Source organism: Canis aureus, chromosome 23 (assembly GCF_053574225.1).
Source record: "Canis aureus isolate CA01 chromosome 23, VMU_Caureus_v.1.0, whole genome shotgun sequence".
Lineage (NCBI taxonomy): Eukaryota > Metazoa > Chordata > Mammalia > Carnivora > Canidae > Canis > Canis aureus.
Genome location: NC_135633.1, coordinates 10,935,116 through 10,957,707, shown reverse-complemented (window position 1 = coordinate 10,957,707; position 22,592 = coordinate 10,935,116). Strand labels below are relative to the sequence as shown.

General features: G+C 35.2%; 1 protein-coding gene across 5 annotated transcripts in view; it reads left to right on the top strand.

Annotated features, from left to right (window-relative positions):
• Nucleotides 1–21,845, top strand: part of NUCB2 (nucleobindin 2) — a 49,243-nt gene extending 27,398 nt beyond the window's left edge. The window contains exons 5-14 of one of the 5 annotated variants that reach the window (XM_077866323.1): nt 189–315; nt 7,712–7,815; nt 8,564–8,749; nt 8,934–9,024; nt 9,608–9,666; nt 9,758–9,850; nt 11,084–11,173; nt 20,788–20,958; nt 21,234–21,315; nt 21,732–21,845. In XM_077866323.1, coding sequence (XP_077722449.1) covers nt 189–315; nt 7,712–7,815; nt 8,564–8,749; nt 8,934–9,024; nt 9,608–9,666; nt 9,758–9,850; nt 11,084–11,173; nt 20,788–20,958; nt 21,234–21,315; nt 21,732–21,739 — 1,011 coding nt within the window. In that variant the 3' untranslated portion in view covers nt 21,740–21,845. Of the gene's footprint in view, nt 1–188; nt 316–7,711; nt 7,816–8,563; nt 8,750–8,933; nt 9,025–9,607; nt 9,667–9,757; nt 9,851–11,083; nt 11,174–20,787; nt 20,959–21,233; nt 21,324–21,696 lie in introns of those variants that run through there. The other 4 variants (XM_077866321.1, XM_077866325.1, XM_077866324.1 and 1 more) reach the window with 4 other exon arrangements.
• Nucleotides 21,846–22,592: the final 747 nt, after the last annotated feature.

Genomic DNA, 22,592 nt, shown 5'->3' with positions numbered 1-22,592 from the left:
TTTTGCATATCTTGATTTTAGAGTTATAAACTGTATGTCTTCTGGAAAAAATGCTTCTTGTGATATCAAATTTATCTAAATCAGTTAAAAGTATTTATCACTATATCATAACCCTAATTTTAATATATTGTGTCTAGTCTAAAAATGGAATATAATAAATAAAACTAACTTGTTAATTTTATTAACAGAGTGGGAGGCTAAGCAAAGAACTGGATTTAGTAAGTCACCATGTGAGGACAAAACTTGATGAACTGAAAAGACAAGAAGTGGCAAGATTAAGAATGCTAATTAAAGCTAAATTGGATTCCCTTCAAGGTAAGTGATAAAGAAAAAGTAGGAAGGTTTCAGTATTTGGTTGTTGAGGTCATCTTATATTAGCACATACCCTGTTCTTCTGGTCAAAATTTAATGTTAGTATTGATTTGGCTTCTCTTAATTTTTAAAATAGATAATATATTTGCCTCATCTAAGAATCAAAATGATTAGCCTTAAATTGTTATATTAATGAAAAGTAATGAATTAGGCCACTGATTTAAAAGAGAAAGAATGGGGTACCTGGGTGGCTCAGTGATTGTCTGCCTTTGACTCAAGTTGTGATTCCAGGGTCCTGGGATTGAGTCCTGCATCAGGCTCAATCTCCCCGCAGGGAGACTGCTTTTCTCTCTGCCTATGTCTCTGCCTCTCTCTGTGTATCTCTCATGAATAAATAAATAAATAAAATCTTAAAAAATATAAAATTAAAGAAGAATAACATCAAAGCAAACCAAAAGAGAGAAAATCTAATTATAACAATTTCTATAGGTAAAATAGAAAAATTGTCAGAGAGCTAGCTCTAAAAAAGACCACATCAGGCCCAGAGGGTGTCAAAAAAAATTCTGTTAAACTATTAAAAGAACAGATTGTCGGGACATCCAGGTGTCTCAGTTTGTTAAGTGTCCAGTTCTTGGTTTCAACGCAGGTCATGAGATCGATCCTCACGTTTGGCTCTGTGCTCAGTGGGGAGTCTGCTTGGGATTCTCTTCCATCCCTCTCCCTCTGCCCTCTCTCTCTTTCTCAAGTAAAAATAAAGAAATCTTAAGGAAAAAAAAAGAAAAAAGAACAGATTGCCAATGCTATTTAAACTATTCCAGAGCATACAAAAAGAAAGCAAGCTTTCAAACTCGTAATATGTATTGATGCCAAACCAAAATTATTGTATTTCAAAAGTATACCATATAATAGCAAGTACATTTATTTTAGGAATGTAAGATTGATTTAATATTAGGAAATCTATACTATAAATCATCATATGAATAGAAATCAAGAGAAAAAATAAAGAAATGACTTCCAAAAGAAATCAGAAACTCAAAGGACAAAGGATAAATTAAAATCAATCTTTGAGGGATCCCTGGGTGGCGCAGCAGTTTAGCGCCTGCCTTTGGCCTAGGGCGCGATCCTGGAGACCTGATATCGAATCCCATGTCAGGCTCCCGGTGCATGGAGCCTGCTTCTCCCTCTGCCTGTGTCTCTGCCTCTCTCTCTCTCACTGTGTGCCTATCATAAATAAATAAAAATTAAAAAAAAATAAAATCAATCTTTGAAACTTCTGTTTTTTAAAATTAAGATTTGGGGTGCCTGGGTGGCACAGTTGGTTAAGTGTCCAACTCTTGATTGGTTGTTTTTTGTTGTTGTTGTTGTTTTAAAGATTTTATTTATTTATTTATTTGAGAGAGAGAGCTAGAGATAGAGCATGAGGAGGGAGAGAGAGAAGCAGTGTCCCTCCAAGCAGGGAGCCCAATGTGGGACTCAATCCTACGACCCTGAGATCATGACCTGAGCCAAAGGCAGACTCTTAGCCAAAGCCAACCAGGTGCTCCCAAATCTTCGTTTTGAATCAAGTTGTGATCTTGGGGTTGTGAGATAGAGCCCTTCTTCATATGGGGCTTGAGCTCAGTGCAGAATCTGCTTACAATTCTCTCTCCCTCTCCTTCTACCCCTACCCCCACCCTTACTCCCCCACTTGCACACCCTCTCTCTCTTTCAAATAAATGAATGAATGAATGATTAAGATTTTATTTTCTTAGAGCAGTATAAGGTTTACAGCAAAATTGAAGGGACGGTGCAGAGATTTCCCATATACCCCCAGCACTCAAACATGCATAATATCATTCATTACTAGCATCACCCACCAGAGTGGTAAATTTGTAGCAATTGATGCACTCACGTTTACACATGACAGTCACCCAAAGTCCAAAATTTACATTAGAGTTCACTCTTGGTGTTCTACAACCTATGGGTATGGACAAATCTATAATGATATTGTATTTACCATTATAGTATCACGCAGAGTAGTTTCACTGCCCTAAAAATCCACTCTGCCCTACCTATTCATGCTCCCATATTATTTTAATTTTAGACTATGAGAAGATTAAATAGCTATGAAGTAGAATATTTGAAATGTGAAGATAAGAAAGTAATCTCATAGATCATACAACCATATCATTATCTGCAGAAAAGGAACAAATGATAAAATTTAACACCCTCTCTTAATTTTAAAAAAGTAATAAGATAGTAATCAATAGATACTTCTGTAACATGATCAGGTATGTCTAACTCAGCCACATCATACTTAGTGGGGAAATAAAAGTATGTATTCTAACTAAAATAAGAAATAAGACAATGATGCCTACTATCACCACTACTAATTAGCATTGCATTGCAGGCACTAGCCAAAACAATTACATAAATGAAAAAAAATTGGAGGTAAAGTAATGTAAAGGAGTTGATAAAACCATTTCTGTTTGCAGGTGATAGGATTATAAACTTGGAAAACTCAAAATAATTGACTAAAACACTTAGCATACACAACAGGAAAATTCAGCAAGGTGAACTTAATATACGGAAATCAGTATTTCTCATATGCAAATAACAGCCAGTTACAAGATATAATGGAAGAAAAGACTGTTTACAAATGCCAACAAAGATAAAATACCCAGAATAACCCTGTTAAGAAATGTTAAGACTTATAGACCAAAAGCTTTAAAATATGCCTGAAGGATGCAAAAGTAGACCTGAAAAAAATGAGAAGACATAACATCTTTTTGATACAGAGACTCAACATTATAAGTGTGTCAATTTTCTCTAGGTCAATTTATGAATTTAACATGATCCAAATAAAAATATGTACTTTTTTTCCCTGGTGCTAGCCGAGCTAATTTTAAAGTTCACATGAAAAAGGAAACAAGCAGGAAAAACTATATGCCTCAAAAATGAACAATGAAGGACTAGGTAGCTATGTTAGTTATTAAAATACGTCACTAAGCCTCAGTCATTAGAACTGTATAGTTTTGACATATAAGTAGAGAGACCAGTGGAACTGAATAGAAATACCAGAAGTAAAAGTAAATGCATTTAGAGTTTAGTTTGAATTAGAGGTGGTATCTCATTATTACTGGGATAAAGGTTTTTAAAAAGGATAATGTTAGTCCAATTGGGTAGCCATTTGGAAAAAAGTATAGTTAGAGCTCTAACTCATTTACATCAGAATAAGGACAAATGAAACATAGGTATCAGTATAGAAAATAATATCATAAAAGCACTAGATGGCAACATAGGTTTGTTTTATTATCTCAGAATGGCCTTTCTAATTATGAAACAAAATCAAGAAGCTAGTTTTGACAAGTGGGATACCCTTCAAGCTGGCTCCTGTGTCTTGGTGACAGGACCAAGACACTGGCATTAATAAACATCTGAATGTTTACTCTGGCGAATAGTGGTTCTTAAACTTTAGATTGCATATGAATCACCTGAGGAGCTAGTTATCCTGGAGACCCTGGATCAAGTCCCATGTCAGGCTCTCTGCATGGTGCCTGTTTCTCCCTCTGCCTGTGTCTCTGCCTCCCTCTCTCTCTCTATGTGTGTCTCTATGAATAAATAAAATAAAGTCTTTAAAAAAATTAAAAAAAATAAACATGTGCCTCTGGTCAGTGGATCATATTGGAGAAATGCTTATGTAGACATAGAAAACAACCAAATACTCATTATCCTGAGAAGAAGGATATCAATGAGAGGTAAACTGAGCACATACTCTACTTCTTCAGATGGTCAGACATAGAAGGTAGTTTCATCCTTAAGTCTGGGACTAAGGTATTTTGAAATTACTTTCCTCTCAGATAACCTCCAACTTTTCAATCTTGCCAATATTTTCTTTATTCCAAATAGGGGCTGAATTTCATTATCTAAAGAAAACTGATGCTTAGAAAACTTAGGAATAGTTTCTCATGTCAGAATTTATGAATTGAAATTTCTGATAATTTGAAGAAAGGCTTAAAGGATTGTTTTTATTTTTTGGTGTAATTTTTAAAGTAAGTAATATATTCACATGGTTGAAAACCAGAAACTATAGAAGGCATATAGCAAAAGTGCACTGATATTTTTGTACCTTATCAGTTCCCACTGCCCCAAACATGATTCTTCTATTTCTTCATTCTTGCAGAAGCAAATACAAATAAAAGTCCTTATTTTTCATCTTTTTATGCAAAAGGTAGCATGTAATACACATTCTGTGCTTTGTATTTTTCTTTTAACAACATACTTGAAGATCTTTCTGTATTAGTGCATAGAGACTGTCTTCACTAAAAAAATTTTTCTTATATAGCTGCATAGATTTCCATTATATGGATATGCCATAATTTATTTAATTAGGCCTCTGGTGATGGGTATTTGGGTTATTTCTAGCAAGCACTCTTGTATATACGTCACTATCTATCCATGTAAAATTATCTGTAGGATAAATTCCCCACAGAGAAACTGTATATATGTGTTTGTAATTTTGATAGATATTACCACCTCCACAGGTGTATCAATATATACTCTTACCAGCAATAATTTCTCACATTCTGCTAATAGTATGTATCTTCAAACTTTAAGACTTTTACCATTCTGTTAGATAGCATAATAGTATAGTTTTTTTTTTAATAGTATAGTTTTAATATGCATTTCTCTTATTTTGAGTGAGGTTAAGTATCTTTTCATGTATTTCATTGTCATATCCTTTAGACCTGGGTCTTATAACAAATCTTTTCTTCATAAGTAGAATTTGTACAGTGCCATACAAAGAATTCAGCAAAATCTTAATTTAGCTAAATTTAGCAGTTTCTTACTTAATAGTATACAAAATATTCCAGGTTCATTTTGTACCTATCCTGCACCAGCCCTGGAGTGAGCTATTTCTCTAAGGATTCCTGGTTCTTTTTAGTGGGAAATGATATTACAGACCAAAGACTGGCACTAGGTGTGCTCATTACTTCTGGAATATATTTTCTTTTTTTTTTTTTTTGAGATTTTATTTATTATTCATTTGAGAGAGAGAAAGAGAAAGGAGAGCATGGGGGAGGGGCAGAGGCAGCGGGAGAGGGAGAAGCAGATCCCTACTAAGCAGGGAGCCCAACACAGGGCTCAATCCCAGCACCCTGAGATCATGATCTGAACCAAAGGCAGATGCTTAACCAACTAAGCCACCCAGGGGCTCTTTGAGTATATTATCTTATTGGCCTTTTCATTGGACAGAGATAGGAGATTTATGCATGTCTATATATATCAACATATATACATATACATACATTTTTATATGTATAAATGTATGTGCATGTACACATACATGCATGTACCTATATATGTACATGTTCATATTTTATTTTATATATATATATTTAAAGACTTTATTTATTCATAGAGACACAGAGACACAGGCAGAGAGAAGCAGGCTCCATGCAGAGAGCCTGACATGGGACTCGATCCAGGGTCTCCAGGATCACGCCCCGGGCTGCAGGCGGCGCTAAACCGCTGAGCCACCGGGGCTGCCCATGTTCATATTTTAGAAATAAATTCACACAGATAATGCTAATTCTTACCTATTTCCAGAGATTTCTTTCTTGCCTTCCATGATTCCATTATTTGTACATTACCTTTTCCTAAATGAGAACTCTTTTAACAAATCAACACACGTACCTATTTTACTCAACTCTATAATCAAACTGAAATAGTCCAGACTCACTTTATCCATTTAACTACAATATACTGCAGCTTTTTTTTTTTTTTTTTTTTTAAGTAGGCTCCATGCTCAGCATGGAGCCCAAAGTGGGGCTTGAACTCACAACCCTGAGATCAAGACCTGAGCTCAGATCAAGAGTTAGAGGCTTGGGATCCCTGGGTGGCGCACTGGTTTAGCGCCTGCCTTTGGCGCGGGGCGGGATCCTGGAGACCCGGCATCGAATCCCACGTCGGGCTCCTGGTGCAAGGAGCCTACTTCTCCCTCTGCCTCTCTCTCTCTGATGACTATCATAAATAAAAAAAATAAAAGGCAAATTAAAAAAAAAAAAAAAGAGTCAGAGGCTTAACCAACTGAGCTAACCAGGTGCCCCAAACTGTTTCTTTTTTTTTAATGATAGTAAGTTTTTTAAGTTTTATTATTTTTTTTCTAGATTTATTTATTTATATATTTATTCATGAGAGACACAGAGAGAGAGAAAGAAGCAGAGACACAGGCAGAGGGAGAAGCAGGCTCCATGCAGGGAGCCTGATGTGGGACTCGATCCTGGGTCTCCAGAATCAGGCCCTGGGCTGCAGGCAGTGCTAAACCCCTGAGCCACCTGGGCTGTCCCTGTAGCTTGTTTTAAAACAATTATTCACAAAGATAAACAATTGATATTTATTTAAAAATAAGTCCTAATCCAAGTGAATTTACCTGAATTAGAATTTTATTGTTCCATAAAGGATTCATTGGAGCAACATACAAAAAATTCCTTCACATAAATGTTAGAGCAATTCTTTTTAGAAATTCTATTTAGGGGGCACCTGGCTGGCTCAGGTGGAAGAGCATGGGACTCTTGATCTCGGGGTTGTGAGTTTAAGTCCCATGTTGGGTGTAGCACTTGCTTAAAAATAAAATATTAAAAAAAATTCTACTTAGGTCTTTTTTAAAAAGATTTTATTTATTTATTTGAGATAGAGTGCTTGCGCATGAGTGGGGGAGAGGGGCAGAGGGGCAAAGGGAGAAGCAGACTCCTTGCTGAGCAGGGAACCCGATGTGAGGCTCCATCCCAGGACCTTGGGAACAGACTGAGCTGCCCAGGTTTTTTTTTTTTTTTTTTTTTTCCTAAAAACGTTTGTTTGTTTGTTTGTTTAAGAGAGAGAAAGCACAAGAGAGCCCACAGGTGGGGAGAGTGGCATAATGAGAGAATCTCAAGCAGACTCCCCACTGAGTGTAGACCCTGAACTGCTCCATGTGGGGTTCAATCCCACCACCCATGAAATCATGAGCTGGGCCTAAACCAAGAGTCAGCTGCTTAACTGACTAAGTCATTCAGGCAACCCTCTATGTAGATCTTTGATGAGGGCAATATATTAGTTTATCTAATTAAAAGTAGGAAATACGGTAGTTTTACAATAATAAAGTTTTTACTTTTATTTATATTGATAATCAACTAGCCTTTTTAGAGATAATATTAATGTGTACATATTATATTGTATTCCTTTCTACATTCAAGGACATTACTTTTGCCTAGAATAACAATATGAAAAGAAAATATGAATGCTTAGTCTAAAATTTTGAATATTCTTATAAAATCCTATAGGAATAAAGATGAATACATAATTGTTCTTATGTATCACTTATATTAATGTTTCTAGCTTTTAATACTTTATCATTTACAGTTTACTCATTTTCTTTCAGATACAGGCATAGACCACCATGCTCTTCTAAAACAATTTGATCACCTAAACCACCTGAATCCTGACAAGTTTGAATCTACAGATTTAGATATGCTCATCAAAGCGGTGAGAATAATTCCAAAAAGTGTTGTCATTGTTGTGCCTTTGAGATTTTGTCATTTGAGAAGTAAATTCAGTGAAGTGGTAATATAACTTTTAGATACTCTCAAGAATATTTTTAAAGAGAGATAGGTTAATTCTTATTATTACAGATAATAATATGGACATAAAAATCTGTCACCCCTTGTCCACAATTCCAAAATCCAAAGCACTATAAAAGCTGAAACCTGGCTTCAGTTATAGTAAGACTATTCATAGTTTTTATTTGGCTTACATAATGTGAATATTCATAGACTTTGCTGAGGAAGCACTAATCTGATTATAAACTCTGCAAGGATATCATACAATATAGCATATTTGCTATATTCTCTTTCTACAATCTAGAACATTCTGGAACATATCTGGGCTCTGGGATTTTAGATAAGAGTTTATAGGCCTCTCATGTTGTACTACATGGAGTTACCCAACCAGATGTTGTAGCCTGGCCAGGAGTTTAGTGAAGTCGTTAGAAACCATTCTAGTTTTCTGTACTGTACAGATTTGATACAGTCCCTTCCTTCTTTTAAAAATCAATTTATATATTACTTATGAGGAACTTTCTAAAGTTGAGGCTTGCTCTGAACTATGAATTTATTTTAATGCCTACTTTCTGGACCTCCTGTACTACCTTCTGTTAGAGTATGCTGTATGCAAGAAAGCCCTTATTTATATTTTCAAATATTTCCTGTTATTTAGTTTAAATATTACATTATAGGCCACAAGTGATCTGGAACACTATGATAAGACTCGGCATGAAGAATTTAAAAAATATGAAATGATGAAGGAACATGAAAGGAGAGAGTATTTAAAAACACTGAATGAAGAAAAGAGAAAAGAAGAAGAATCTAGATTTGAAGAAATGAGGAAAAAGCATGAAAATCATCCCAAAGTTAATCATCCAGTAAGAATTATGACTTTAAGAAACATAATTAGATGAAGATACTTCTTTGTATCAGAATTTTATCATAAGCTATTAGTACTTTAGATTCTTAATTCTACAAAGTTTCTCAAATTTGTATTTTATTTTCAGTCTATATACATAGATTACATTTTGTTTTGAGCATTTTTTAAAAATTGATTCACAGGGAAGCAAAGATCAACTAAAAGAGGTATGGGAAGAGACTGATGGATTGGATCCTAATGACTTTGACCCCAAGACATTTTTCAAATTACATGGTAATAGATTTGATACAAATATTTATGTCTGCTGTTTGAAAGATTATAGTTGTCTTATTCTTAACTGATTTATGCCAAGGTGTGCTATTGAGTCCTATTGATAGTAAATGTTTGGCATTTTTCTCTAGAGTAATATAATAGTTTTTATTGTTAATCTGCAGCATAAAATACTTTAAGTCAGTGGCTGTGTCTTTTACCCAATTTTACTGTTTAGTCATTATGATTTATTGTAAGCTTCTCTGTAAACTGAAGGTATTTTTGTGACTAGCTAGGTTATATCTAACTCTTGTGCTATAACATTGAAATTTGCTTTTATTCCTATAGCATACTGTTTCACTTTATATTTTGAAAAACTGGTTAAGATATATTTTTCTAGAAAAACTAGTATGCATTATAAATAAGTAGTAAATTGTGTTGAGTTGGACTGATCTGAGGCTTCATAAAGGAGGAAACATTTTTCTGTACCATATGGATGCTTCATGTTAGTACCACTTCTGCAAGCCAGTTGTAAAGAGTTGTTTTTTAATAATTGATTTTCAAAGGCATTAAAATCAATTTTTGTATTTGTGACCTTTAACTTCAGATGTCAATAATGATGGCTTCCTGGATGAACAGGAATTAGAAGCCCTGTTTACTAAAGAGGTAAATAACTTCATTCAGTGTTCAGCGTTTTTGCTTTTCTCCTTCTATTATTTTCCTTTCTTTTATGTTTGTTTTAAACTTTTCCCTTTAGTTGGAAAAAGTATATGACCCCAAAAATGAGGAGGATGATATGGTAGAAATGGAGGAAGAACGGCTTAGAATGAGGGAACATGTAATGAATGAGGTATGTTTTAAAACTTTAAGATTATATGTTATTTCAATGGATTATTTAAGTCTTGCAATAAATCTTATCAGAAAGTGGAAAATAAATATAAAGAATAGTTATTTAATTGAATTTTGCATTTTTGATCCAGAATATCCAGTAGACTCCCTTAGTATAAATAAAATTATTTTGTAACTACCTTAAAACATTTTAAAATTTAAAAGGTTTTTATTTAAGAGATTAAGATACTGTTTCATGTCTTTTAGAAGTAAAAAATAATGTAGTCTAATATTCGATATTTTATTTTATTTTATTTTATTTTTATTTTTATTTTTTAAAATTTTTATTTATTGATGATAGTCACAGAGAGAGAGAGAGAAGCAGAGACACAGGCAGAGGGAGAAGCAGGCTCCATGCCTGACGTGGGACTCAATCCCGGGTCTCCAGGATCGCGTCCTGGGCCAAAGGCAGGCGCCAAACCGCTGTGCCACCCAGGGAGCCCATATTCGATATTTTAAAAGGCTGTATTTTTATTAAGAAAATCCAAAAAATCCAGTACCATAATGGTTTATAACAACTTATTTATTTCTCATTCATATTATTAAGCTGGGAACTTTGGTCATAGACATCAGAAGCTGGTAACTAAAGCCCACTGTTTTGCATCAGTGATTTTTTACCTGATATTTGAGCTACTGGTGATGAATTGGGATTTCTGTTGACTGCTTGCATCCAAGTGTCAAATGAATTTCTTTTACCATTTTGGAGTTCACTTTTGTAACAATGGCTGTAAGAGCCATTGAGGAGGATTGGGAGTGATTGTGAGCTTTAATTTTGATTTAGTTAGTTTTTAAGAAAAAAATATTGGGAGCATTTTAATGTAAACTCCTCTATTCTTGGCTAAAACAGTCCTCTTTCTGCAAAGGTTATTTTTCTTGGGATTATACATGATGTGGTTGAGAGAAGAAGATTGTAATAGTTTATCCAATCAGATCAGCAGACTCAAGCTTGGTAATCTTTCAGTATCAGGTGTATAGATATTTCCCTATATTTTCAAATCTGAATAATACGGAAGATAGCAATATCTATTTTCTGATTCTAATATAATGTTGAGTGTTCGATTTTCTTCCTCTCCATTTCTGTGGATGTTACTAGCCTTAATTGCTGTTTATTTGTGTAGTAGCATCTATTAGAAGAGAATTTCTAGTAATATGAGAGTTACTTTATCTTACATATACATTTTTTTTTTTAAATCAGGTTGATGCTAACAAAGACCGATTAGTGACTCTAGATGAGTTTTTGAAAGCTACAGAAAAAAAGGAATTCTTGGAGCCGGATAGCTGGGAGGTAATACCTACTTGAAATGGGATGTATGGTTCAAAAAATTCTACATTAGTTCATTCTACTTTTAACTTTCATTTCCCATTATGCTTGCATGTAGAGCCTTACTGTCTTGGCTTTTCAAAAAAAATGTCACAATAAAATAATGAACCTGATTTTTGGAAAGCTTGTGGGAACTGACATCTTATTTGTAATCACATTACATATAATTAGAAGTCTTTTTAAAATTTTACTTTTTCTAAGTGTAATATAACATACATTCTTGAAAATTAGAAATATAGATACATTGAAGGAATAAATTAGAAGTTACCTATAATTCTACCATCCAGAGGTAGAAACTTAATTTATATATTATGTTATACTAATTTGGAAATAGTTTGTATCTTTAGTATATGCATATATAGCATACAGTGTGTAGTGTGTATGTCCCATTGTTATTTTTATTTTATTTTATTTTAATTTATCTTATTTTAATTTATTTTATTTTGTCATTTTAATTTATTTTATTTTAATTTATTTTATTTTATCTTATTTTATTTTAATTTATATTATTTTATTTTAATTAATTTATTTTATATTTTATTTTATTTTATTTTATTTTATTTTATTTTATTTATTTTATTTTATTTTATTTTATTTTATTTTAGAGAGAGAGAGAGAATGAGGAGAAGGAGCAGAAGTAGAGTGAGAATCTTAAGCAGGCTCCATGTCCAGAGAGGAGCCTGAGCAGGGCTGTTTCTCACCACCTTGAGTCATGACCTGAGCCAAAATCAAGAGTCAGATGCCTAACCCACTGAGCTACCCAAGCACCCCATCCCATTTTTAATTTACATATACATATAAACTCCTATCTATCTACCTATCTATCTATCCATCCTTTTAAAGATTTTATTTATTTGAGAGAGATAGAGAGAGCAAGAGAGCATGAGTGGTGGGAGAGGCAGAGGGAAAGGGAGAAAGCCAACCAGACTCCATGATGAATGTGGAGTCCAGCCCTATGTGCAGGGCTTAATCCCAGGACCCTAAGACCAAGACCTGACCCAAAGTCAGATGCTTAACCAACTGAGCCACCAAGGTGCCCCATCCTATATATATATTATTAAAATGGTTTCATACTATATAAGTGTCTTTATATGTTTGGGAAATTCTGTGTTTTTAAGTGTTAACGATAGTTCATGATGCCATTCTTCAAAAAACAGAGTTTAGAAATGTCTCCTTAGCATGCAGTTATGTGATTGTAGTGTAATTTGTATAATCATTTGAACACATGTAGACATTTGGGTCAATCTAATTTTTTTTTAAAGATTTTATTTATTTATTCATGAGAGACACAGAGACAGAGACACAGGCAGAGGGAGAAACAGGCCCCATGCAGAGAGCCCGATGTGGGACTCAATCCCGGGTCTCCAGGATCAGGCCCTGGGTCAAAGGCAGTCACTCAACCGCTGAGCCACCCGGGCTGCCCCAATCTAATTTTTTTACTGTAGTAATTAACACTACGATGACTCTCTACTTGTTCATACATTTTTGGGCATTGATAGTAACTCTCCTGGGATTAATTCCTAGAATAGATCCCTGGGTGGTGCAGCGGTTTGGCGCCTGCCTTTGGCCCAGGGCGCGATCCTGGAGACCCGGGATCGAATCCCATATCGGGCTCCCGGTGCATGGAGCCTGCTTCTCCCTCTGCCTGTGTCTCTGCCTCTCTCTCTCTGTGACTATCATAAATAAATAAATAAATAAATAAATTTTTTAAAAAAAGAACTATTCTAAAGGTTTATGAATATTTTTAGTTTCTTTTTTTTTTTTTTAATTTTTTTTTCATTTTTATTTATTTATGATAGTCACAGAGAGAGAGAGAGAGAGAGAGGCAGAGACACAGGCAGAGGGAGAAGCAGGCTCCATGCACCGGGAGCCTGACGTGGGATTCGATCTCGGGTCTCCAGGATCGCGCCCTGGGCCAAAGGCAGGCGCCAAACCGCTGCGCCACCCAGGGATCCCTATTTTTAGTTTCTAAATATGTCTTGTCAAATTGCTCCAGAAAGGCATACCAGTTCATTCCATAGTTTACTGTAGATCTACATTTTTATTTTTTTATTTTTTATTTTTTTAAAGACTTTATTCACAAGAGACACAGAGAAAGAGGCAGAGACATAGAGGGAGAAGCAGGCTCCCTACAGGGAGCCTGATGTGGGATTCAATCCCAGGATCACACCTAGAGTTGAAGGCAGATGCTCAACCACTGAGCCACCAAGCGTCCCACATATACATTTAAATTTTATTTTTTAATTTTAAAATTTATTTTTTATATTTATTTATTTTTTATTGGAGTTCAATTTGCCAACATATAGCATAACACCCAGTGCTCATCCCATCAAGTGCCCCCCTCAGTGCCCGTCACCCAGTCACCCCATCCCCTGCCCATCTCCTTGTCTATCATCCCTTGTTCGTTTCCCAGAGTTAGGAGTCTCTCATGTTCTGTCTCCCTTTCTGATATTTCCCACTCATTTTTTCTCCTTTCCCCTTTATTCCCTTTCACTATTTTTTTATATTCCCCAAATGAATTAGACCATATAATGTTTGTCCTTCTCCGATTTACTTATTTCACTCAGCATAATACCCTCCAGTTCCATCCATGTCGAAGCAAATGGTGGGTATTTGTCATTTCTAATGGCGGAGTAATATTCCATTACATACATAAACCACATCTTCTTTATCCATTCATCTTTCGATGGACACCGAAGTTTCTTCCACAGTTTGCCTATTGTGGACATTGCTGCTAGAAACATCGGGGTGCAGGTGTCCCGGCGTTTCACTGCATCTGTATCTTTGGGGTAAATCCCCAGCAGTGCAATTGCTGGGTCATAGGGAAGATCTATTTTTAAATCTTTGAGGAACCTCCACACAGTTTTCCAGAGTAGCTGCACCAGTTCACATTCCCAGCAACAGTGCAAGAGGGTTCCCCTTTCTCCACATCCTCTCCATCACTGGTTGTTTCCTGCCTTGTTAATTTTCCCTGTTCTCACTGGTGTGAGGTGGTATCTCATTGTGGTTTTGATTTATATTTCCCGGATGGCCAGTGATGCAGAGCATGTTGTCACGTGCTTGTTGGCCATGTCTATGTCTTCCTTTGTGAGATTTCTGTTCATGTCTTTTGCCTATTTCATGATTGGATTGTTTGTTTCTTTGTGTTGAGTTTAATAAGTTCTTTATAGATCTTGGAAACTAGTCCTTTATCTGATACATCATTTGCAAATATCTTCTCCCATCTGTAGGTTGTCTTTTAGTTTTGTTGACTGTATCCTTTGCTGTGCAAAAGCTTCTTATCTTGATGAAGTCCCAATAGTTCATTTTTGCTTTTGTTTCTCTTGCCTTCATGGATGTATCTTGCAAGAAGTTACTGTGTCCAAGTTCAAAAAGGGTGTTGCGTGTGTTCTCCTCTCGGATTTTGATGGAATCACATTTAGATCTTTCATCCATTTTGAGTTTATCTTTGTGTCTGGTGTAAGAGAATGGTCTAGTTTCATTCTTCTGCACATGGCTGTCCAATTTTCCCAGCACCATTTATTGAAGAGACTGTCTTTTTTCCAGTGGATAGTCTTTCCTCTTTTGTCGAATATTAGTTGACCATGAAGTTGAGGGTCCACTTCTGGATTCTCTATTCTGTTCCATTGATCTATGTGTCTGTTTTTGTGCCAGTACCACACTGTCTTGATGACCACAGCTTTGTAGTACAACCTGAAATCTGGCATTGTGATGCCCCCAGCTATGGTTTTCTTTTTTAATATTCCCCTGGCTATTTGGGGTCTTTTCTGATTCCACACAAATCTTAATTTGTTTCAACTCTCTGAAGAAAGTCCATGGTATTTTGATAGGGATTGCATTAAATGTGTAAATTGCCCTGGGTAGCATTGACATTTTCACAATATTAATTCTTCCAATCCATGAGCATGGAATATTTTTCCATCTCTTTGTGTCTTCCTCAATTCCTTTCAGAAGTTCTATAGTTTTTAGGGTATAGATCCTTTACCTCTTTGGTTAGGTTTATTCCTAGGTATCTTATGCTTTGGGGTGCAATTATAAATGGGATTGACTCCTTAATTTCTCTTTCTTCAGTCTCATTGTTAGTGTATAGAAATGCCACTGACTTCTGGGCATTGATTTTGTATCCTGCCACACTGCCAAATTGCTGTATGAGTTCTAGTAATTTTGGGGGAGTCTTTTGGGTTTTCTATGTAGAGTGTCATGTCATCTATGAAGAGGGAGAGTTTGACTTCTTCTTTGCCAATTTGAATGCCTTTTATTTCTTTTAGTTGCCTGATTGCTGAGGCTAGGACTTCTAGGACTATGTTGAATAGCAGTGGTGAGAGTGGACATCTCTGTCATGTTCCTGATCTTAGGGGAAAGCTCCCAGTGTTTCCCCATTGAGAATGATACTTGCTGTGGGCTTTTTGTAGATGGCTTTTAAGATGCTGAGGAATGTTCCCTCTATCCCTACACTCTGAAGAGTTTTGATCAGGAATGGATGCTGTATTTTCTCAAATGCTTTCTCTGCATCTATTGGGAGGATCATATGGTTCTTGTTTTTTCTCTTGCTGATATGATCAATCACATTGATTGCTTTACGAGTGTTGAACCAGCCTTGCATCCCGGGGATAAATCCCACTTGATCATGTGAATAATCTTCTTCTTCTTTTTTTTTTTTTTTTTTGTGAATAATCTTCTTAATGTATTGTTGGATCCTTTTTTTCTTTTTTTTTTAAAGATTTTAATTTATTTATTCATAGAGACAGACAGAGAGAGAGAGGCAGAGACACAGGCAGAGGGAGAAGCAGGCACCATGCAGGGAGCCTGACGTGGGACTCGATCCGGTGGTCCCCGGGATCACGCCCTGGGCCGCAGGCAGCGCTAAACCACTGCGCCACTGGGGCTGCTCTGTATTGTTGGATCCTATTGGCTAGTATCTTGTTGAGAATTTTTGCATCCATGTTCAGCAGGGATATTGGTCTATAATTTTCCTTTTTGGTGGGGTCTTTGTCTGGTTTTGTAATTAAGGTGATGTTGGCCTCATAGAACGAATTTGGAAGTATTCCATCTCTTTCTATTTTTCCGAACAGCTTTAGTGGAATAGGTACGGTTTCTTCTTTAAGCGTTTGATAGAATTCCCCAGGGAAGCCATCTGGCCCTGGACTTTTGTGTCTTGGGAGGTTTTTGATGACTGCTTCAATTTCATCCCTGTTTATTGGCCTGTTCAGGTTTTCTATTTCTTCCTGTTCCAGTTTTGGTAGTTTGTGGTTTTCCAGGATTGTGTCCATCTCTTCTAGATTGCCTAATTTATTGGCATATAACCAATAACATAACATAAATATGTTTTTATTTTTATTTTTTATTTATTTATTTTTTTATAATATGTTTTTAAAATTGTTTGTATTTCCTTGGTGTTGGTGGTGATCTCTCCTTTCTCATTCATGATTTTATTAATTTGAGTCTTTTCTCTCTTCTTTTTAATGAGGCTGGCTAATGGTTTACCTATCTTATTAATTCTTTCAAAGAACCAACTCCTGGTTTTATTAATCTGTTCCACAGTTCTTCTGGTCTCTATTTCATTGAGTTCTGCTCGAATCTTTATTAACTCTCTTCTTCTGCTGGGTGTAGGATCTATTTGCTATTTTTTCTCCAGCTCCTTTAGGTGCAAGGTTAGCTTTTGTATTTGAGTTCTTTCCAGTTTTTGGATGGATGCTTGTGTTGCGATGTATTTCCCCCTCAGGACTGCTTTTGCTGTATCCCAAAGATTTTGAACGGTTGTATCTTCATTCTCATTAGTTTCCGTGAATCTTTTTAATTCTTCTCTAATTTCCTGGTTGACCCTTTCGTCTTTTAGCAGGATAGTCCTTAACCTCCACGTGTTTGAAATCCTTCCAAACTTCTTGTGATTTAGTTCTAATTTCAAGGCATTATGGTCTGAAAATATGCAGGGGACAATCCCAATCTTTTGGTATCGGTTAAGACCTGATTTGTGACCCAGTACCACATACACATTTTTAAAAGAATAGTTGAGAGGTAGCAGCCAGAAGAGAGTGAAAAAAAAAAAAAAGTCATTTTCTATACAAAATATAAAAGATGACCATTTCAATTAGATTTTTTTCTCTTTTTTTCAATTAGATTTTTAATTGTCCAAAAAATAGTTTGAGATAGGGTAGCTGACTGTCCCAGTGTAGCCAAGACTAGGAGTTTCATGGGATGTGGAAGTTTTTGGTGCTAAAATGAGCACAGTCCCAGGACGACAGTGTATCACCTTAGTTTGAGGTTAAAGAGGTCAGCTTTTTTTGTCATTTTTTTTCTAATATTTGTAATATTTTTGGGCTTTGGTGAAGAAGAAGAATGCTAAGGTATTTGAACATGCATTCCCATTATTGCTTCTGGTGAACTAGATCAGTAGACAATTATGTACTATTTTTCATTTTTAAAAAGATTTTATTTATTTATGAGAGACACAGAGAGAGAGGCAAAGACACGGGCTGAGTGAGAAGCAGGCTCCATGCTGGGAGCCCGATGTCAGACTTGAACCTGGAATTCAGGGATCATGCCCTGAGCCAAAGGCAGGCGCTCAACCGCTGAGCCACTCAGGCGTCCCTACACTATTTTTCATTTTAACATAACTTTAGATTTACAAAAAAGTTATAAGAATATTCAAGGAATTCCTGAATACCCTTCCCCCAGATTTCCCATTTTATTGTAGTTATTTTCTCTCTGTTTTTCATCTGTATGTGTGTATATTATATATAACATACATAATTTTTGGGGGAGTAAGTTGCACCTGATGCTGCTTTAACCTTAAACACTTGAGTGTGTATTTTTTGCAAACAAGGATTTATCTTGCATAATCACAGTAAAATTATTTATGGCTACACACATAATACTCTTTTCCAGTCTCTTGACTTTACTGAGATTTTTGTTAATTTTCCTAATACTGTCCTTTATAGCAGAAGAAAATCCAGGATCATAATCTGAATTTAGTTGTAATGTTTTCTTAGTCTCCTTTAATCTACAACAGTTCCTGAGTCTTTGTGTCGCATGGCATTCATATTTAAAAGGAATACAAGCCAATTATTTTGTAGAATATCCCTCAGTTTGAGTCAATCTGCTGTTTCCTCAGGATTCCTACTTTTGGTAGGAGTACCACCAAAGTGACGCTGAGAGCATCATATCATGAAGCATATGTTGCTGGTTATTCTCATAACTGGCAATGTTAATTTTGATTATTTGGTTAAGATGGTATCTACTAGGTTTCCTCACTGTTTTCTCTTTTGTAATTTAAATAGTATCTTGTCTAACCTCCCATACTGCCAGAATCACTCAACGGTATTTCTAAATACAAAAATATTTCTAAATACTATTTGTAAGAATTACTTTGGTAGTTTAACTGTTTTCTCAGGGCTAGACATCCATTCTTTTACTATTGGTTTTAGAAAGACAGTGCTGCTATAAATATGTTTTTATATAAAGCTTTTTATGTGTTTAGGGTTATTTTATAGGATAGATTCTCAGGGACACCTGGGTGGCTCAGCGGTTTGGTGCCTGCCCCTCTCTCTCTCTCTGTGTCTTTCATGAATAAATTAAAAAAAAAAAAAAGATAGATTCTCAATGTAGCACTACCAAGACCAAGGGAGTCTTTTTAGGGCAGTTGATATATTTTGTGAAAGTATTTTTTGAAAGAATTGTACCAATTTACATTACCAACATTACCACTGTTTTTTTTTAAAAAAAAGGGAGTCTTTGAGGGTATACTTTGAGATTCATTATCTACTAATTTTAGCATGCATTGATGATCGTAGCCAGAATTAATTATTACAATGTCTGTTGACAAATGGTGATTTTCTACTCATTATTCCTTCTTCATTTATTAGTTGTCTTTCTACAGCAAGGGAAAGTTATCTCTTCCCCCATTTCTGTTTGAGTGTAGGTTCATGGCTTCTTATTTTATTCAGTAAGCTTTAATCCTTAGTATCATTATTTACATTTTTTTTTCATTATTTACTTTGATGTTCAAATCACCCCAGATTTGGCTAGTGAGAATTTCTTCAAACTGGCTTTTTTTTTTTTTTTAAAGATTTAATTTATTTATTCATGAGAGACATAGAGAAAGGCAGAGGGAGAAGCAGGCTCCATTCCATGCAGGGAGCCTGACGTGGGACTCCATTCTCGGTCTCCAGGACCACCCCCTGGGCTGAAGGCAGCGCTAAACTGCTGAGCCACTTGGGCTGCCCTCAAACTGGCTTTTGTATCCTTTTGGCATGTTACCTATTCTTTGAGTACTTCCTTATTTTTTAGCATAATAAGATGTTCAAGGATCATCTTGTTCTTTCTCCATCCCACCTCTGGAATCAGCCATTTTTCTGAGGAGCATTGGTTCCTTTTAGGGAGATTGTTATCACACTAGAATCTAGACACTGGATGTGTTCCTTGCTATCAGAGTGTCTTTGCTTCTGGCTTTGTCAGATAACAGAGTTGGGTAATTTAAAAACATTTAAAAGTGTGAGTATAAAAAAAAAAAAAAAAAAGTGTGAGTATATATATATTTATATTTGTATTATGTATATATATGTGTGTGTGCATGTATTACATACACAGATACACTTACATTCATATTCATCTTGATATATTTAGACATCAATATATATTAAAACTTAATGAGCTCATTAAGGCTCCTGGGTGGCTTAATTGGTTAGGCATCTACCTTTGGCTCAGGTCATAATCCCAGGGTCTTGTGATTGAGCCCCATGTGGGGCTCCCTGCTCATTGGAAGGTCTGCCTCTCCCTCTCCCTCTGCTGTCCCCCCTCCCGCTGTGCTCTCTCTCTCAAATAAATAAATAAAATCTTAAACAAACAAACAAACAAACATAATGAGTTCACATTGATACCTCCTTAAATTTCAGTTCAATGCCTCCAATTTCAGTACAACATTCTATTTCTCCCTCTTCCTATATTTCAGATGGAAACTGACTCCTATTTTCCACAGTATTATTCCACTTATTTCCTCAATCCTAGGGTGTACCATGTTTCAGGTTGCTAAACACTGCAAAATAAGAATTTATTATTTGTTTAGATCACCGTTGTTTTTAGCCTGAGCATATAGTCTGAGTACTATAATCAAAAGTTTCTTGAGTTAGTTCTTTTTTTTCCTTTCTCCTTTCTGTTTTATTCACTTAAAATAAAAGTATAATTTATTTTCTTATGTTTATACTCAATTTGGGGAGTTTTCCTATCCTTCTGGATATTTTTTTGAGTATGTGAAACACAGACATGTTTCTAAAAATCAAACCTGCACAAAAAAGGTGTATTCAGAGAAGTGTGATTTTCTTTCCCCCTGGCATTCTCTCTGTCCTTTCTACCCAGTTCTCTTTGTTGTTCTTTAGGTAGCCTTGAGTTTTTCCTTTTGTTCAAATAAATACATAAATATGTATTTTCTTATTTCCCCTTTCTTACCGAAAAAGTATAGTACTATGGATACACTTGTACTTTGTTAATTGTAGAATTTTTTTTTTAAATTGTAGAATTTTAAGGCTGAATCAAACCTTGTTGTGTATCCAAGATTATTCTTGCCTTATTTTTTTTTCTTTTAGACAATGGATCAGCAACAGTTCTTCACAGAGGAAGAACTGAAAGAATATGAAAATCTTATCTCTTTACAAGAAAATGAACTTAAGAAAAAGGCAGATGAACTTCAGAAACAAAAGGAAGAGCTACAGCGTCAGCATGACCAACTTGAGGCTCAGAAGCAAGAGTATCATCAGGTGGTATTTTATAAAGTGATTGTGGCATTAAAAAGAATTTTAGGTACTTAGCTAAAAGCAAAGTGTTTTTATAATATAATATTTCAATGTACTATTAGCTATAGTATTTTAAATTTAAGTATTTTTAAAACTGCTTTGTTGAATATTAATCTAATTTTAGGGTTTGAATATCTCATTCTAGAAAAACAATTTTCACTTAGTTTGTTGCAATTTGTCAAAGGTTACGAGAAAATAAAAGAATACTTACTTTTAAGATGTTCTTTTCCCATTTATAGGTTGTACAGCAGATGGAACAAAAAAAATTAGAACAAGAAATTCCTCCATCAGGGCCTGGTGGAAAATTGAAGTTTGAGCCACGTATGTAACTTTGTGTTTTTGTTGTTGTTGTTGTTTGAGGAAATTAAAAAAATAGAAGAAATTGAAATCTACATTTATTACAGATATAATTTCAAATCATTAATACCTATGGTATTTTCTATATATTTGTAGAAATAGCACCACTGGTACTACAGAAAAATGAAAAACTTTCTAAGATGTCTATGCATCAGCACATTGCAAAAGCTGTGTAATTTGATAGCTACATTTATGGTGAAATAAATTATTTCAACATTATTCACAATTGTTTCTAATCAGTTAATATTGTCAGAGAACATGATTTTTTAATTGTAATCTATGTTTAGCTAAGTGTATTTTAAAAATGCTTTATATTTACGTGTGTGTGTGTGTGTGTGTGTGAAGCTTCAGAATGAGAGCATATTTTTTTTTTCAAACAGTCATTTAAAGTCCGAAGACCACCAGAACTTGGAAGAAAACTGTTAAATCAGCATCTGTGTCATCTTTTTACCACCCTTCCTTTTTTTCCTGCTCAATAAATATTTTAAATCATATATGGAATAAAGGAAGATATTTTGTAAATGAGAACACATCTTTTAAGGACATGGATATTGAAGGATTGAAGCCCACCAGAACCAGGAAGAATATAAACTCAGTGTCTGCTCTCACTCTCATACCTCTCTTCCTTTTTATTTGCTCTCCTTTAATGATTTAATTAAGTAGCCATAATTATGCCATAATTTAATGGAACTTACTTCCTTAACTGTTTAAGTGAGAAAGCTCTGGATTGCTTTTAAAGTAAATTTATATTGTTGTCACTTCCTCATGAAGACAGTCTCTTATAGGTGCTTATCATCCCCTCTCTATAAAAGTCTCTTTGATGTTAATAATTCTTCTCCTAAGAAGACCACACTTTTCTCCCCAGTGTTTCCTGGTAATTTCTTCCTACTTCCAGCAACCTTAACTGCTAGAAATTCTTCTACTGAATAGCTTTTGCTACCACTTCAGGTCATTTTTTTGTTCGTGTTTTTGCTTCCTACTCTATTACTTAAGGTCAGGTTCTGCTACATATAACAGAAAAACCAAAGATTACAGTGTTTCAAACTAAATACGAATTTCCCCCTCTTATATAAAGGTAGGTGGTGTCGAGGTTCCTACCTCTCTGCTCTGTTATCCTGAGTGCATGAATTTTATCCTCCAGTTACCTCATTCTCACTGTCCAAGATTGCTTTTGGAGGCAGTGGGGAAGGGGAGGAAAAGGAATTTTCCCCAGTTGAATCAACTTCCTGGAGGACCACACA